We start from the raw sequence: 19,382 nt of genomic DNA on the forward strand, positions 1-19,382 counted from the left end.
TTACACCCGCACCTGTTCCCCATTGCCACAGACTGTATAGTCTCCCTTCTCTCACCAGTCGGCCTGGTTGCATTAATTGTTATTTGTGATTTCATGTGTATGTTTGGTAAAGGTAGTTGTTTTGTTTTTTTGTGCCGTGTTGGCCTTTTTGTTTCATTAAAAAAAGCACCTTACCTGCATTTGGACCCTGACCTCGTCTTTTCACGCCGTTCCTGAGGCGTTCCGTGACACTTTCTGTGTAAATGTTTTTAAATTCATATTTTTCAATCTTTCAATCTTTGGCTTTGAATCACAGTTAAAAGGCATGTGATTTATTACTGATGCTTGCAAGTGCACACACTTCATTAACTCAGTTGACAGAGAAAGTTGATGATCAGTGTCAGGGTACCAACAAAGCCGGATTGGTTTGGTTTTGTCAACCCTGAGTTTGTTCAGCCACCATCATGGTACAGGCCCCCGGGCTTTCTCATTTGTTTTTAATAACAAAAACCCAAAAGTTATATTTTTGGCAGCTGTAAAGGCCCTTTCTCACCGAAAGTGAGATGAAAGATCCTCAGACTGAAGGAAGAGTCTCTGCACTTACTCCTGATTTCTCTCAACAAAGAGAAGGTCAATAAATGGGGAAACAAAGTAACGGGTGTGACTTTTTTTGAAAAAGTAGCTCAGATATTTTCTTGTAAATTGAAAAGTGATGCGTTACGTTTCTAGTTACTTGAAAAAGTAATCTGATTATGTAACTCCCTGCTTGTGATTGTTGACAGGCTCATAGCGTGTGGCGTGATCATGCGGCCCTATGTGGAGGCCAACATCTCCCACAAATCCTACACCACCATCAAGTACTTCCTGAAGATGTGGAGCAGCGTGAGCGAGACCCTGATCTTCATCTTCCTGGGCGTGTCGACGGTGGCCGGGCCGCACGCCTGGAACTGGACCTTTGTGACCATCACCATTGTCCTGTGTCTGCTGTCCAGGGTTCTGGGTGAGACGCTGCTTCATGCTGCAGTAGATAATCTTTATCGAACAGCTCCCTTCTGTTTGGGCCATTGAAGATTTCTGGAGGTGCTTAGTGCCCATAAACATTACTGTTCAAAACTTTGAGGTCACTATAATATAAGAAATCAAGGATTAAATTATCATTAAATTGATCAAAAGCAATAGTAAAGACATTTATAATGTTGCAATAGATTTCAAATAAGTTTCCACAAAAATATTTGAGCAGCACAACTGTGTTCTACATTGATAATATTCAGAAATGTTTCTTGAGCAGCAAATCAGTATATTAGAATGATTTCTGAAGATCATGTGACACTGAAGACTGGAGTAATGATGCTGAAAATACAGCTGCAGATCACAGAAATAAATGGCATTTTAACAGATATTGACATTGTAATAATTTACTTTTTACTGTATTTTTGTATTTTATTTCATATCATATCATATTTTACTGTATTAAATAAATGCTTTAAGAAAAGAGACTTTTCTTTTAGAAGTTTAGAAACTTTTTAATGGTATTTTCTAAGAATTTTAGAGCCAGATTTACTAAACAGATTACAAATGAGTGTAAGAGCACTATAATCACATAAAAGCACCGATGGGAGTGGAAGGTCCTGCACCTCTACTGATGATGTGAAAATGAAAGAGCAGATAATTTCCATAATGACCAATGCAATCTACCAAAAGCAGTGCAAATTAGAGTCACAAATCAGCAGAGCAGATGATAATCAGGTGTTTGTGATCGACTAACAACACAGACACAGAATGGGTTCAGACGTGTGTTTTTGGGGCATTAAATAATGGAGCAAAAACCATTAAATTGACTACTGCAAGTTTTAGTAAATCACCTTGCATGATTCATTCCAATTCTCTTCTAACATGAATGTTGTGTCCGAAAGGGAAAGTCCTACAAATGTGCATGCAATAAGATCAGCTGCAGAAATCATTTTAACTGTAGCTGAGTATCATCAGCATAACAGTGGAAGCTAACACCATATTTCCTGATGATATCTCCCAAGGGTAACATGTAAAGTGTGAAAAGTAACGGCCCTAGTACTGAACCTTGAGGTACTCCAATGTCTGTCTCCAAGTCTTTTCATTACTAATGTTTCACTGAGTGTCTTTAGTAAATCCTGACAGTAGTTTTTTAATGCCAGGTGAGGGCTTGTGCTGCTGTAAGCTGTTAGTATATCTGCCCCCAGTGTTGAGTTTATGAATCTGTGTATTATCCATGTTGACTGCATGTTTGTCTGTCTGTCCTGCAGGTGTGGTCGGCTTGACGTTCATCATTAATAAGTACCGTATGGTGAAGCTGAGTGGTAAGGATCAGTTCATCGTGGCGTACGGTGGATTGAGGGGTGCCATCGCCTTCTCATTAGCGTTTCTGCTGTCCAGAGATGACTTTCCCATGAAGGACATGTTCCTAACGGCCATCATCACCGTCATCTTCTTCACCGTGTTCGTGCAGGTGAGAGAATCCGCTGAAGGTTGTCCATTGCGTTTCTGTTCCTGAAAGCTCGTGTTGTCCTGTTTTTTAGGGAATGACGATTCGGCCGCTCGTTGACCTTCTGGCTGTCAAGAAGAGGAAAGAAAGCAAATGCTCAATAAACGAGGAGATTCACACTCAGGTGATCAGCCGATCTCAAACACCTCTGTCTGTCTCTGCTGTCTGACTGCTGATGCTGTTTTGTGTCTCTGTAGTTTCTGGAGCATCTGCTGGCTGGAATCGAGGGCGTTTGCGGACACTACGGTCATCATCACTGGAGAGACAAGTGCGTTTCAGAGCCAGATATCGTTTACTCGCCAAACCCTCAACACGAGACGTTCAGCTGAATCTTCACATACATGACCAAACACTCTCCGTAAAACCAGTGCTGATAATAGCTTTCATATAGCGGCATTGACCAGTGTTGGGAGTAACGCATTGCAAGTAATGCAAGATACGTTATCAGATTAACTAACTAGTGAAGTAATGCATTACTTTTCATCACCTAGACGGCCATCGGTACAAGACCACAGGAACCAGATGAGTCCTCTGCACAATCGGACTTTGCTGCAGCCTAGAATTAAACTGCTGGTCTCGTCTGGCCAGAGGAGAATTGAACACTATTTCGACACACTATTTCCCTGTTTAATACTGTAAAGCTGCTTTGACACAATCTGCATCGCAAAAAGCACTATATAAATAATGGTGAATTGACTTGACTTTTAAATTTACAAGAGAATATCTAAGCTACTTTTTCAAATAAGTAACACCAGTTGCTTTGTTTCCGCATGTATCGACTGACACTTCTCCTGTCTGCATGTTGAGAGAAATCAGGAGTGAGTGCAGAAACAGAGACTCTTCCTTCAGCCTGAGGAGTATTGATTTCACTTTTGGTGTGAAAGGGATTTTACAGCTGCCAAAAATATAACTTTTGGGTTTTTGCTATTAAAAACAAATAAGCAAGCCCAGCCCAGCCCAGGTGACAATAAGTAATGGAATGCAATACTTTCCACAAAATGTAACTAAGTAATGCTATTAGTTACTTTTTCATAGAGTAACGTAATATTGTAATGCATTACTTTTAAAAGTAACTTTCCCCAACACTGGTCGTGACAGAGCATCTCTTCCTCTTTACTACTAGTTACAGCAGCAAATAAACATGAGTGAACATCAGAAGAAACAGAACAACTCACTGATATCAATCATGGATCAGTTCAACTGTAGAGAGACATCACTAAAGATCAATATTGAGATCAATTAACATCAATAATGTCACATACCTCAGGAAACGTAGTGATGCACTGGAGTTTCAGCTAATACAAAATTCAACAGAAACAGCAAAAAAAAAAACATGGTTTTGGCTGAAATAGTTTTGAAAGATCAAAATTATTGACTGAAACTGATGTTTAGTGTTTCTTCAATGGCATGGTTTGACTGCGCTAATAGCCATGTTCCGTCTAACTATTCTTATGCAAATATTGTGCATTATTAACTTGTGCTCTCAATTTGCAGAAGACATGCACATAAACTATGATGGAAACACATTTACTGATTAAGTTTCTTGATACACATTGATAAACTCACGTGACTTTGCATCAGCAGATCACGTGACTGGATAACTGGACTAAACTGCGCACCGATCTCAAATGTTATTTTAATAATTCTGAAATGTCTGAGCTAAAGTCCGTCATCAAATTTTTTTGGTATAATCATCATATAATATCGACTGTGTTCCCAAACATCAAGCAAACTTCCCAGTTTCCCTTCATTTCCAACTTTGGTTTTCAGCTAAAAGAAAACTTTGGTGTTTCAGTAAAAACTTAACTGAGTGGGTTTGAATGATGTGATGCGATTAAATGCTGCCGGTGCTGTTGTAAATCTTTGCTGTTAACGTTCTATTCATCTGCAGGCTGAATCGCTTTAATAAGCGCTATATCAAGCGCTGTCTGATCGGCGGAGAGCGATCGCAGGAGCCACAGCTCGTCTCCTTCTACAACAAGATGGAGCTCAAACAGGCCCTGATGCTGCTGGAGAGCAACAGCTCAGCCAATCTAAGCACAGGAGTCACTGCATCCGCACCGTGAGTAGCACACGCACACTCACACACACACAGACAGACACAGACACACACACACACACACACACACAGACACTCACACACACAGACACACACACATGCTCACACTCACACAGACACACACGCTCACACTCACACAGACACACACACGCACACAGACACACACACACACACAGACACACACACACATACTCAGACACACACACACACACATGTTTGTTTTTGTGAAAAGTGGGTTCATCCCATAGGCGTAATGGTTTTTATACTGTACAAACTGTATGTGCTATTGCCCTACACCTACCCTACACCTAAACTTAGCCCTCACAGGAGACTGTGCATTTCTACTTTCCCCCCAAAAAACTCACTCTGTATGATTTATAAGCGTTTTGTAAAGTGGGGACATGGGTCAATGTCCTGAAAAGTCACCTTCACCTTGTAATACCTGTCACTATACAAATTTATATCCTAATTTGTCACAAAAATGCGCACACACACTCTCTCACCCGCACTCACACATACACCCGCACGCACGCATGCACTCACTCACTCACTCTCACACACACACACACACACACACACACAGAAAACACACTCTCTCACACACACACACACACACACACACACACTCTCTCACCCGCACTCACACACACACTTGCACACACACACTTGCACACACACACACTCTCACACACACTCGCACGCACACACAGACACACACTCACTCACACACACACACACACACACACACACTCTCTCACACACACACACACAGACACACTCTCTCAAAATCTGAATCAGAATGAGCTTTATTGGCCAAGTATGTTTACACATACAAGGAATTTGTTATAGTGACAGAAGCTCCACAGTGCAACAGAAAGACAGCGACAGCACAGGACACAGATAATAAAATAAAAATATACAAATATACAAATAGGCAATGTACAAAACAGCAAAAACACAATATATAATATAGACAAATATGTATGTACAGGCCAAGTATGTGCAAATTAGAAATGAGAAAATAAAAATAAAATAAGTGAGTATGGTGAATGGATAATGTATTATAGTCGTGTGTTCCACGTTTATTGTTGAGTGTTCATGAGATGGATTGCCTGAGGGAAGAAACTGTTCTGTATCTGGTCGTTCTGGTGCTCAAAGCTCTGTAGCGTCGACCAGACGGTAACAGTTCAAAGAGGTTGTGTGCTGGATGTGAGGTGTCCAGAGTGATTTTACCTGCCCTTTTGCTCACTCTGGATAAGTACAGCTCTTGGAGAGTGGGGAGGGTTGTACCAATTATTCGCTCAGCAGTCCGGACTACCCTCCGTGGTCTTCTGAGGTCAGATTTGGTAGCTGAGCTGAACCAGACAGTTATTGAAGTGCAGAGGATGGATTCAATGATGGCGGAGTAGAACTGTTTCAGTAAGTCCTGTGGCAGGTTGAACTTCCTCAGCTGGCGAAGAAAGTACAACCTCTGCTGGGCCTTTCTGACAATGGAGTCTATGTGAATATCCCACTTCAGGTCCTGAGAGATGGTGGTGCCCAGGAATCTGAATGACTCCACTGCAGTCACAGTGCTGTTCATGATGGTGAGTGGGGGGAGAGCAAGGGGGTTTCTCCTGAAGTCCATGATCATCTCCACAGTTTTGAGCATATTAAGCTCCAGGTTGTTAAGACTGCACCAGACAGCCAGCTCCTTAACCTCTTGTCTGTAAGCAGACTCGTCACCGTCCTGGATGAGGCCGATCAGTGTGGTGTCGTCTGCAAACTTCAGGATCTTGACAGAGGGGTCTTTAGAGGTGCAGTCGTTGGTGTAGAGGGAGAAGAGCAGTGGGGAGAGTACGCAGCCCTGAGGAGCTCCAGTGCTGATGGTACAAGTGCTGGATGTGTATTTTCCCAGCCTCACTAGCTGCTGCCTGTCTGTCAGGAAGCTGGTGATCCACTGACAGACGGAGGTGGGGATGGAGAGCTGGGTTAGTTTATTCTGAAGGGTTTCCGTGATGTTAAAAGTGGAGCTGAAGTCCACAAACAGGATCCTCACATAAGTCCCTGGTCTGTCCAGATGCTGCAGGATGAAGTGCAGTCCCATGTTGACTGTATCATCCACAGACCTGTTTGCTCTGTAGGAAAACTGCAGGGGGTCCAGTAAGGGACCAGTGATGTCCTTCAGATAAGCCAAAACCAGTCCTTCAAATGATTTCATGGATACAGACGTTAGGGCCACAGGTCTGTAGTCATTAAGTCCAGTAAATTTGGATTTCTTTGGGACGGGGATGATGGTGGAGCGTTTGAAGCATGAGAGGACTTCACACAGCTCCAGTGATCTGTTGAAAATCTGTGTGAAGATGGGGGCCAGCTGGTCAGCACAGGATTTCAGACAGGCTGGTGACACACCGCCTGGGCCTGGTTCTTTCCTTCTTTTGTTCTTTCTGAAGACCCGGCACACATTATCTTCGCTGATTTGAATTGTAGGTGTGGGGGAGAGGAGGGTTGCTAGAGGTGTTAATGGTTGTGTGGAGAGGTGTTCAGGGCTGGTGTGGGGCGATTTTTCAAAACAACAATAGAACTCGTTCAAGTCGTCTGCTAGTTGTTGATTCTCCAGAGTGCTGGGGGATGGTGTCTTGTAACTGGTGATATCCTTCATTCCTTTCCACACTGAAGCAGGATCACTGGAAGAGAATTTGTTCCTTAGCTTGTCAGAATAATTCCTCTTAAACTCTCTGATCCCCTTTTCCAGTGTGTATTTGGCCTGTTTGTACAAGACTTTATCCCCCTTTCTGTAAGCATCTTCTTTGGCCTGATGAAGCTGTCTGAGTTTTGCAGTGAACCATGGTTTGTCATTGTTTTAGATTAGATGAGTCCTGTTAGGAATGCACATATCCTCACAGAAACTGATATAAGATGTTACAGTCTCTGTGAGCTCATCCAGATCGATGACAGCGGCTTCAAAAACAGTCCAATCAGTGAGACAGAAACAGGCTTGTAAATCCAGCTTTGTTTCATTAGTCCATCTTTTAACAGATCTTAATACAGGTTTTGCAGATTTAAGTTTCTGCCTGTAGGTCGGAATAAGATGAACCAAACAGTGATCAGAGAGTCCTAAAGCTGCCCGTGGAACAGAGTGATATGCGTCCTTTATCGCTGTGTAACAGTGATCCAATATATTACTGTCTCTGGTGGGACATGTGATGTGCTGTCTGTATTTTGGCAGTTCGCGGGAGAGATTAGCTTTATTAAAGTCCCTGAGAATGATTAAAACAGAGTCCAGGTGTTGTTGCTCACGCTCTGTGATCAGATCAGCGAGTTTATGTAAAGCTGTGCTCACGTGCGCTTGCGGTGGAATGTAGACACTTACGAGAATGAACGAGCAGAACTCCCACGGCGAATAGAACAGAGCGTTTCTAGATCTGAACAGCACATCTTCTTTAACACAGTTACATCTGTACACCACCTCTCATTGATGTAAAAGCACGTCCCGCCGCCGCGCGATTTCCCTGTTGATTCCACGTCGCGATCTGCTGGTAATTAGGCAGATGTAGTACGATGTAATCATTTGAAAAATCCTTGTTTGCCTGGGAGAGCAGAAGGAGTTCATCCGTTTTGTTGGATAGAGAGCGGAGATTCGCCAGATGGATGCTAGGCAACGCCGTTCGAAATCCGCACTGTCGAAGCTTCACGAGCGCGCCGACTCGCTTCCCCCGCCTGCGCCTCCTGTAGCGTTTGACCAGAGCTACGGCTCCGCTAACTACAATGTCTAGCAAAACGTTCGAAAAATCAAAATTCGGTAAAATATTTTGTGATGTGTTCTGCTGAATGTTCAGCAGGTCATCCCTGGTAAAACTGATCGTATTTGAAAAACAGGAAAAACAAACAAAAACAGTACTTTTGGCGCTGTGCCACCCAGTGGTCAGGAGATATGAAAAATGCATATTTTTGCTTATAACTTGTGAATGGTTTTGCCAACCATTCACAAGTTTGTCTCTTTAGATTCGGTGCATCGTGCCGAGTCCAACCATATCCAATTTTCCCATGTCACCCATTTTGGGCGTCGGCCATGTTGAATTTTGTAGTAAAATGCTATATTTTACGAACGAATTAACGTATCGTTACGAAACTTGGTATGGGTCATCAGCACGATGCCCTGAAGGAGCTTCAGAAGTTTCGAAGCAGCGCCACCTAGTGGTAAAATCAAATTTTCACATGCTTTTAACTTTGGGTGGGGTTGACATTTTCACAGAAGTCACCTTTTTAGACTCCTGAATCATTGCCGAGTCCATCTATACCAAACTTGCCAGGTTTAGCCTTATGGTTTGTGCTACATTGCATTTTAGTGCTTAAAAAAAAAACGTTACTCCGATTGACACGAAACTACCGTAGGAAATTCGGAAACATAGCATCCCGGCTATACACTAACGCCCAATTGCCAAAATTTTGATAGTAAGTGGCACAAAAATGCAAACAAACTCAACAGTCAGTCATTTTACATCTACTTACACACAAATATGTCTATAACTCCGAAACAAAATTAGATATTTTCACCAAACTTGACACACATGTATGGGCACACTCTAAGGACACTTGGTGGGATTGTGCCTCTTGGTGGCGCTATAATTGAACAAAACATGAAATTGCCATTGACTATAATGGAGTTTTATGAGATAAAATGCTATATTTTACGAATGCATTGGTGTACCATTACGAAATTTTATATGTACCATGGAGACCATGACCTGAAAGTACTCAAAATGTTTTCAGACAGTGCCACCTTGTGGTCAAAAGTTATAATTAAATGTCAAATAAATGCTTATATCTTTCTGTGAATTTTGCCTATTGTAATGAGACTGATATTAATAGATTCATGCTGAGAACAGTGATACCAATGTTGCCGTAGTCAGCCAAACTTCCTCTCTGCCCTTTTGATTTACTTCAAAAACCTACTTTTTCGAACTCCTCCTAGACTGTTGGTCCGATTTTCACCAAAATCGAATCATATCATCTTCAGACCATGCTGCCAAAAGATATGGATTTTGTGTTGATAGACAAAACGGTTTTCACATACCACAACAACGAATTTGAGACAGGATGCCAAAATGACACTTGAGACCGTATCTCTGCAATGCTTTGGCATATTGACACCAAACTTTATGTGTGCCATTGTCACCTCACACAGAACACACCACATCGATTTGATGACGGTGCCACCTGTTGGTCAAAAGTGAAAAGTTCATTCAATCATATTACTGGTAGTTTTAAATGATTTTTCAGCCATTTGGACTACAATAATCTTAAAATGGCTTCAATTACTAATTTTTGCAGTTGGTCTGATGCTCCATGCTATGCTTAGCTCCTTATTAAGCCGCTGATGTGCTTGGCCCCGTCATTGCTGCTTGCAGCTATATTTCTTTTAATCATTCCCCAAATATCTGATAATTGTGTCTCTCTTCCTATTGTATTGCAATATTTTTTCCAATGCACACGCTTAGCTGTTCTTATTTTTTCAAACTACTGCTTGTGCTCTTTTATATTGTATTAATATCTCCAGCGAATGATGTTTTTTCAATTGCCTAAATAATTTATTTCTATTTTTAATTGCTTTCTTACAATTTTCATTCCACCAAGAAACACTTTTTCTCTTTATTCCCTCTGTATTTTTTGGAATTGCTTCCTCTGCTGACTGTATAATTATTGTCACCAGATTTTCATTGAATTCATCCACCTCAGCTATGTGCCTTTTAAAAAGTTCTTCATATTTAATTTGATTAATTATTTGAAACTTATCCCAATCTGCTTTATTAAAATTTAATTTCGCAGTTTTCCTTGATTTGTCTTGATGTACCTCTATTCCTATTATAATCATTATGGGGTAATGATCACTACCAATAATTGTTTTATTTAAAACATCCCATTTTGTAATATCCGCAATCTCCCTTGTTGTTAAGGTCAGGTCTATTACACTTTCCTTGTTTTGATGACTGTCATATCTAGTTCCTCTTCCATCATTTATACACACTAGCTTTTTCTCATCAATAAACTCTTCTATACTTATGCCATTTTGATCTGTATAACTACTACCCCACAGTGTACTATGTGCATTAAAATCCCCACACCAAATTATTTTACCCTTTATTCGTCCTCCAATAGTATTCAGTTTATCATAGTCAACCCTTTCACATTTACATTTAGTCATTTGGCAGACGCTTTTATCCAAAGCGACTTACAATTGGAGAATACAAAAAGCGATTCATCTTGAAGAGGCAATCAGACAGAGGAAGTGCTCGTAACACCAAGTCTCAGTCATTGTTCAAATAAGTACAAGCTACTAAGGGAAGGAGAGAAAGATAGAGGGAAAGATTAAGGTTTTTTTTTTTTTTTGAGTTTAGGATGAGGTCAAGTACTGCCAAAAGAGATGAGTTTTCAGTTGTTGCTTGAAGATTGACAGGGATCCAGCGTTCCGGATAGGGGTGGGAAGATTATTCCAGCAGCCAGGAATGGTGAACGAGAATGTTCTGGAGAGTGATTTTGAGCTTCTCTGTGATGGTACCACAAGGCGTCGCTCACTAGCAGATCTCAGACTTCTGGAGGGGATGTAGGTTTGTAATAGTGAGTGGAAGTAGGAAGGTGCTGAGCCTGTGGTAGTTCTGTACGCAAGCATCAGTGTCTTGAACTTGATGCGAGCTGCCACTGGTAACCAGTGCAAGGAGATGAAGAGAGGTGTAGCATGGGCTCGTTGAAGACCAGTTGTGCCGCTGCATTCTGAATCATTTGTAGAGGTTTGATTGTTTTTGATGGCAGACCAGCCAGAAGAGCATTGCAGTAGTCCAGCCTAGAAACGACAAGGGCCTGGACAAGAAATTGTGCAGCATGCTCTGTCAGAAAGGGCCTGATCTTTCTGATATTGTGTAGTGCAAACCTGCAGGATCGAGCAGTCTTTGCAATGTGCTCTTTGAAGGTCAGCTGGTCATCAAAGATTACACCAAGATTTCTGACCGAAGTTGATGGGGTAATCATTGATGAGCCGAACTGAATCGTGAAGTCATGCTGTAGAGTCGGAGTGGCAGGGAAGACAAGAAGCTCCGTCTTTGCCAGGTTGAGCTGTAGGTGATGTTCTTTCATCCATGCCGAGATGTGCGCCAGGCAGCCTGAGATCCGTGCAGCTACCGTTGGGACATCTGGTTGAAATGAGAGATAGAGCTGTGTGTCATCAGCGTAGCAGTGATAGGAGAAGCCGTGTGCATGTATGATGGGACCCAGTGATGTAGTGTATGTGGAGAAGAGGAGGGGTCCAAGAACTGGTCACTGAGGAACTACAGTGACCAGTTGATGCGGTTTGGATACCTCCCCTCCCCAGGTCACCCTGAAAGATCTACCAGTGAGATAGGATTCAAACCAGCGAAGTGGAATCCCAGTGATGCCCAGTGCTGAGAGGGTAGACAGGAGAATCTGATGATTGACAGTGTCAAAAGCAGCAGAAAGATCCAGCAGAATGAGGACTGATGATTTGGAATCGGCCTTTGCAGTTCGCAGGGCTTCAGTGACTGAGAGTAGCGCAGTCTCTGTTGAATGGCCACTCCTGAAACCTGACTGTTTAGCATCCAGTTTGTTGTACTGTGAAAGAAACAGTGAGAGCTGGTTGAAGACAACTCGTTCCAGTGTTTTCGCTACGAATAGAAGGAGAGACAGGTCTGTAGTTATCTAAAAGAGAAGTGTTTAATGTAGGTTTTTTGATCAGTGGGGTTACCCGAGCCTGCTTGAATGCTGTGGAGAAGATGCCTGTGAGGAGAGATGTGTTGATAATGTGTGTGAGTGCCGGTAAGAGTGTGGGAGAGATTGTTTGGAGAAGGTGTGAGGGGATCGGGTCGAGAGGACATGTTGTAGGATGGCTGGAGAGGAGAAGTTTGGATACTTCTGCCTCGGTGAGGGGACAGAAGGAGAAGATGGGAGTTAGAGCAGTGGATGTGGTTGATTGGAGGTCCTGTGTGTGTGGAGTTGAGAACTGGTTACTGATTGTTCTAGTTTTGTCTGTGAAAAAGTGTCAAAGTCGTCAGCTGTTATCGAAGTGGTGGGAGGTGGAGGAGGGGGACAGATGAGAGAATTAAATGTTCTGAAGAGATTACACATGTCTGGAGTGCTGTTGATCTTGTTGTGGAAATGTGAGGATTTGGCAGTGTGGACTTCAGTAGAGAAAGAAGAAAGCAAAGACTGATACCTACTCAGGTCCGACGGATCGTTACATTTGTGCCATTTTCTCTCTGCCACTCTAAGTTTGGTCCGATTCTCTCGAAGAACATCGGATAACCAGGGGTCAGAAGGGGCAGCCCGTGCTGGCCTAGAGGAGAGAGGACAGATGTCGTCTAGACAAGAGGTTAAGGTAGAGCATAAAGTGTCAGTAGCTGCATTTACATCCAGAGAAGAGAAATGGGTAGGCGAGGGAAGAGAGGAGGATACTACGGAGGAAAGAAGGGAGGGGGAAAGGGAGCGTAGGTTGCGTCTGAAAGTAACCGGTAAGGGAGATGGTGGCACCTGGGTAGCAAAATGTAAAGTAAATGTAATGAAGAAATGGTCAACCATGTAGTGGTTGTACCAGAATATTATCTGTAGAACAATTGCGTGTGTAAATTAAGTCAAGTTGGTTACCTGATTTGTGCGTGCTAGTAGTGGTGAGGCGTTTGAGATCAAATAAAGCTAGGAGTGAATGGAAGTCTGTAGCATAAGGCCTGTTTAGGTGAATGTTGAAATCGCCGAAGACTAAGAGTGGAGTGCCATCCTCCATAAAAGAGAACAGCAGTCCGTCCAGCTCCTAGGGGGAAGGTGGTTAGAATTTGGCCCGGGGGACGGTAGATTACCCCAATCTGGAGTTTTATAGGAGCTGTTACAGTAATGGCATGAGATTCAAATGAGTTGAGATTGCCTAGGCGAGAGTGGGTTGAGTATTTCCAATTGTTTGAAATGAGCAAACCAGTGCCCCCACCCCGGCCAACTTGCCTTGGGGTGTGAGAGAAAGAGAAATTGTGAGAGAGAGCAGCTGGGGTTGCTGAGTCTTCTGGACGAATCCAGGTCTCAGTCAAGCCCAGGATGCTGAGTGTGGATTGTAAGGAAAAAACAGAAATGAAGTCGGCTTTGTTGACAGCTGACTGGCAATTCCAAAGACCCACAGAGAAAGAAAGATGTGCAGTGGAAGATGTAGAGATAGGGCGCAGGTTAGCAGGGTTACGTAGCCTTCTGCGTGTGTTTTTAGAGCGAGGTTGAGAGAGAACCGGAATGGTTTGGAAACACATGATAGAGGTGGAAGGATAGGGGATAGGAAAGTGTGAGGGAAGATAAAAATGATACTTAAGTGTTTGCTCGGTGTCGTTGCTCGGTTAAAGTCATGCAGGAAAAAGTCGTCTGTCTTTACACTCGTTGGTCTTCACACGAGGAGGCTGAGCACGACGGCTGAACGCTTACGCTTACGCTCGGACATCAAATAAATACAGTCTAGGAAACTAGAGTGAAAACAACTTCTGATCAGCCCAGCCAATAAGGTTAAAGGACTGCTAATAGCTGAAGATGAAACTAACACTTCGCACAATCATGCAGGCTCGTTCTCAGCTGAGGCGCAAATTATTCTAATTACCAGTAAGTGCAATCAAACATAAAAACCTCAACGAAAATGCAGAGTAGAAATAGGTAGGAAACAAACTAGTCCTTCCTAGCAGCAAGTAAATAATTTAAACAACAGAACTGGGACCAAGTATTCAAAACACTTACGCGAGCTGCCGTCCGTCTCTTCTGGTGAAAAATTGCACATGGATTATAAAAGTTAATAATTGTGATATCCTCTTGCCCTACCCAGATCTTTACTGTTAGTGATTCTTGTTCGCTCCCAATATTAATTACATTATATTTAATTCCATTCTGCAAAAAAATAGCTACACCACCACCACTTCTGTCTTATCATTTCTTATTTCTTTATATCCATATATCACAAAGTCCCATTGTGGTTTCAACCATGTTTCTTGAATACATATGACATGAGGTTTATTTTGTAAAATTGATACATATTGTTTGAACTCCTGACCATTGGCAATTAAACTTCTTGCATTCCACTGCAATATATTTAACGCACTGCAGTATCTCCATCCCATATTTGAGAACTTGTTGTCCCTCCTCCTTCCCAGACCTTTAATTCCAAGATATTTCTCTGCTGATCTCACTATTATCTTGATTTTCTCAGTTTTCTTATCAGTTTGTGCTGTACAGTTGATCACATCTACCATAAATAGGATGAAATCTTTTTTGCCTACTCTCAGCGTATCTTCCTTTATCTTGGCACAACCATCACACACACTCTTTGTGATATTTTCTATTTCCTTCTCTTTTGGTCTTTCTGACTGAACCGGTACTCTTTTAACTGCTTCTGCATATGAGATCCCTTGATGTTTTCACTCTCTTAACTTTTACTACTTTCTTTCTTACTTCACATCCTCGGTATGCTGAACTATGTTCACCTCCTCCACATACACTCACGCACACACACATACACTCATTTTGTGTGTGTGTGTGTGCAGACGGCAGCGCAGCCGGAAAACACTCAACATCTCTAAAGAACGAGAAGAAGAAATCAGGAAGATCCTGCGAGCAAACCTGCAGAAGACGCGCCAGAGAGTGAGACACACACACACACACACACACACACACACACACAAACAGAACACAAACAAACACTCAAATACAGTTTACAATTATATTTGTATTGTGCAGCAGACTCCAGTCCAGGATTTCTGCAGATCTTAAAAAGTCTTCATTCATCCTTCCACAAATGGAGATCTTAAACAGTCATAAATCACAGCAGAAAGTCTTAAATTCATAGAATCATGGCATTAAATGCTGCATGAACTGCAAAAAATGAATCTCTTCCTCAGTATTTGTGTCTTGTTTTCCAGTACACATATCTAAACATCCTTATATTGTGGTGGTTGTTTTCCGCCAGTGCTGTGAGTAATCATTCTCAGAATCTTGGGGTTTTGATGCCAGAATTTAGATTTTATTATCAGAGACAATAAAACCGAGAGACCCTGCAGAGAATCTCTCGAGTGTGTCTCCATACCCTTTAATACAGTTTTTTCCTTTAAGGTGTGGTCTATACATTTCCTATGTCATAGTTTATCTTCTTTTGGCTGTGCCTTTATCTGCTTCCTGGAGCAGATAATAGGCCCCAATTTACATTACGTTAAAGGAGGAGACCCTATCATGTCAAACCCAGATGTGCAGCTTCATCTTAAACCATACGTCAGCACATTCCATTCTTCTGCAGGCCTCTACTCACACATGCAGATACAATTTTATAATAGTAGAATAACTTGATACATAAATGGCTATATTCACATTGATTACACTTGATTAATTAATATTTTGATTAATAAAACTCTTCTACAATATCAAGACTCATTTACTGGAGATGCAAAGTGAACACATGAAGTCTTGTTTTCTGAGAAACTGAAAAAAATCAAGTGAGTTCATGATTAAAACAAGAACAAATATCTGTCAATGGACTCAGAAAAAACAATTAAATTCAAAGGGAAAACAAGTTTTCATTCCCCACACATAGACAGATATTTGTATCAATTTCTCAGAAAAGGTTATTTGCATATTCTAATTTATTTAAAAGTAATGGAGATGTTAAGTTGTGTTTTCATAGTGTTGCTAACTGAACTCGTCGTGTTCCCCAGACATTGAATTTTCTAGAGTATATTGTCATGCTGTGTTGAGTTTGTTGAAGTGTGTGTGTGTGTGTGTGTGTGTGTTAGTTGCGCTCATACAGCCGGCACACACTGATGCCGGATGCTGAGGATGACTGGAGCGAGACGCGTCTCAAGAAGCAGCGCGAGGAGATGGATAGACGGGTGAGAGACAGAAGAACACATAACCAATACATCTCAAACATCAAACTCTGAAATAACTCCCAGTGCAAGTTCAGCATCAAAGCATGCATTATTTGGAAAGGGCTTTCATTCTGTTGGCAAGCCTTCAACATATGTACTTTTCTTTCTTTCTTTTTTTCACAATGTTTACTATTGTCAACCTGATAGCACCATTTCCTCAGGTTTGGCCAATGGAGTAAAATTGTCAATGAAAGTGATTTGAATCGGGTGTGTGTTTGTCTGTGTGTGTGTGTCTGTCTTTCTGTCTGTCTGTGTCTGTGTGTCTGTCTGTCTGTCTTTCTGTCTGTCTGTGTGTGTGTGTGTCTGTCTGTCTGTCTGTCTGTCTTTCTGTCTGTCTGTGTCTGTCTGTCTGTCTGTCTGTCTGTCTTTCTGTCTGTCTGTGTGTGTGTCTGTCAAGTCAAGTCACCTTTATTTATAGCGCTTTTAACAATACAGATTGTGTCAAAGCACTTAACAGTATCAGATTGGAGGATAGAGTGTCAGTAATGTATAAAAATAAGATTAAACACTCAATTTTCAGTTAATGGCATTTCATTATTGAGTTCAGAGATGTCATTGTCTAGCTCAGTTCAGTTCAGTTTAAATAGTATCTGTGAAATCAAATTGAAATCAGTTCTCTGGCCAGGATATTATTGTTTATTTATTGTTTACTTATTGTTTTAATTAAAATTTTAAATGTATTATATTTCTATTTTATATTGTTGCAATTTCTAACAATAATAGTATTATGTAGTTCGGTATTTTATAATATTTTTAGTTATTTGTTTTATTTGAAGTTTTATTGTATTTTAAGTGGAGGTCTTCACTGGGGATATGTCCCCGAAGCTCATCCAGGTGTCCGGCCTCCGCCGATGATCAGGGCCACATACATCATCTCCCGGCACCGATCCACCATCTGATCCGGACCAGGACTGAGAAACAGAATAGAAACAGACTAATATTAGCGTAGATGCCATTCTTTTTATGATGTAACGAGTACATCATGTGTTATGAGGAGTTTTCCCGGTTCCAGTTGATCTAATTAATGCAGGCTAACAATCCTTTAACGGATTTGAATAATAGAAGTGTATTAGTGTGTTATGTGTAAACCAGGTTAAAGAAATGTGTCTTTAATCTAGATTTAAACTGACAGAGTGTGTCTGCCTCCAGAGCAGTGTTAGGTAGATTGTTCCAGAGTTTGGTGCTAAATAGGAAAAGGATCTGCCGCCTGCAGTTGATTTTGATATTCTAGGTATTATCAAACGGCCAGAGTTTTGAGATCGCAGTGGATGTGGAGGACTATAATGTGATAAGAGCTCACTCAAGTACTCAGGAGCTAAGCCATTCAGGGCTTTATAAGTAATTAACAAGATTTTAAAATCTATACAATGTTTGATGGGGAGCCAATGCAGTGTTGACAGAACCGGGCTAATGTGGTCATACTTCCTGGTTCTAGTAAGGACTCTAGCTGCTTCCTAACTGATGAAGAAGAAATGACAGAGCTAGCCGTCGAGTGTTAGATAGTGTTCTAGGTTATTACATGTGGGGTTTTTAGGTCTGATAAATAACACCTCTGTTTTTTCAGAATTTAGCAGTAAGAAGTTACTCGTCATCCAGGTTTTTATATCGACTATGCATTCCGTTAGTTTCTCAATTTGGTGTGTTTCACTGGGCTGTGAAGAAATATAGAGCTGAGTATCATTCACTGCTACGAACTGATGGCGTTCAGATAAGTACGATTTGAACCATGCTAATGCACTTCCACTAATGCCAACAAAGTGTTCTAGTCTATTTAAAAGAATGTTGTGTGTCGAACGCAGCGCTAAGATCCAGTAGCACTAATAAAGAGAAACGATCACATGATAGAAGCTGGTCATTTGTAACTCTAATGAGAGAATGTCTGTCTGTGTGTGTGTGTGTGTGTGTGTGTGTGTGTGTGTGTGTCACGTTCGCAGATGAGCCACTTTCTGATGGTTCCTGCTCCTCCGGGCAGAAGACTGGAGTCTGGTGAGCGTCTGAGATCCAACTCCTCCTTGTTCTCTGAGCTCAGTGTTGGAGATGTGAACGCCAGACGCAAGCCGAGCGTGAAGTTCTCTCTGGAGCAGCCGAAGCCTCCTCGGGCTCTGAGCGAGCCGGGTCCTGAGCATCTGCTGGAGGAGGACGAGGAGCTCATGCATCACAGACACTGAGAGCTGCTCCAAGACCAGGGCTTCTGTGGGGTTTATGCTGTGGAAAGTGATATGTGTGAGACTCCTGTGCTCTCTAAGGTCCTGTGTTTCTCACGCGTCTGCTGTGAGCGCTTGTGTGTTATCTACTCTAGACAAAGAAACTCAAACATAAGAGAGTTTCTACTGAGACGATCCGAAGAGCATCCTGCGCTTCTATGAATGAGAATGATTGTCTGGAGCTGTTAAAGCTGTCTCTTCATTGACTTACACTACTGTTCACAAGCGTGGGGTCAGATTTTTACATTTACACTTCAATCAAATTATTAATTTCTTTGTCAAGGATGCATTAAATTGATCAAAGGTGACATGTTACAGTAGATTTCTATTTTAAATAAATGCTGTTCTTTCAACTTTCTATTCATCTGTGAATCCTGAAAAATAAAATGCATCACAGTTTCCACAAAAGTATTGTGCAGCACAACTGTGTTCAACATTGATAATAATCAGAAATGTTTGTTGAGCAGTAAATCAGTATATTATTATGATTTCTGAAGATCATGTGACACTGAAGACTGGAGTAATGATGCTGGAAATACAGCTGCAGATCACAGAAATACATTACAGTTTAACACATATTCACAGAGAAAACAGCCGTTTAAAACTTTAATAATATTTCACTATTTTTACTGTATTTTTGATCAAATGCAGCAAAAAAAATCTCACCGCCCCAAGCTGTCTACCTTGTCTTTGGGGAGTATTGA

The 19,382-nt window shown here is 41.6% G+C and overlaps 1 protein-coding gene across 6 annotated transcripts in view; it reads left to right on the forward strand.

The window, feature by feature from the left end:
- slc9a1b (solute carrier family 9 member A1b) overlaps nt 1-19,128 on the forward strand; it is a 39,900-nt gene extending 20,772 nt beyond the window's left edge. For 5 of the 6 annotated variants that reach the window (XM_079380663.1, XM_079380666.1, XM_079380668.1 and 2 more), the window contains 8 exons: nt 762-979; nt 2,259-2,461; nt 2,532-2,621; nt 2,695-2,765; nt 4,389-4,559; nt 15,101-15,197; nt 16,340-16,435; nt 18,409-19,126. In XM_079380663.1, the coding sequence (XP_079236789.1) occupies nt 762-979; nt 2,259-2,461; nt 2,532-2,621; nt 2,695-2,765; nt 4,389-4,559; nt 15,101-15,197; nt 16,340-16,435; nt 18,409-18,642 (1,180 nt within the window). In that variant the 3' untranslated portion in view covers nt 18,643-19,126. Of the gene's footprint in view, nt 1-761; nt 980-2,258; nt 2,462-2,531; nt 2,622-2,694; nt 2,766-4,388; nt 4,560-15,100; nt 15,198-16,339; nt 16,436-18,408 lie in introns of all 6 variants that reach the window. The other variant, XM_079380664.1, reaches the window with a different exon arrangement.
- The last annotated feature ends 254 nt before the right edge of the window (nt 19,129-19,382 follow it).

Source organism: Barbus barbus, assembly GCF_936440315.1.
Source record: "Barbus barbus genome assembly, chromosome: 27".
NCBI classification, from domain to species: Eukaryota; Metazoa; Chordata; class Actinopteri; order Cypriniformes; family Cyprinidae; genus Barbus; species Barbus barbus.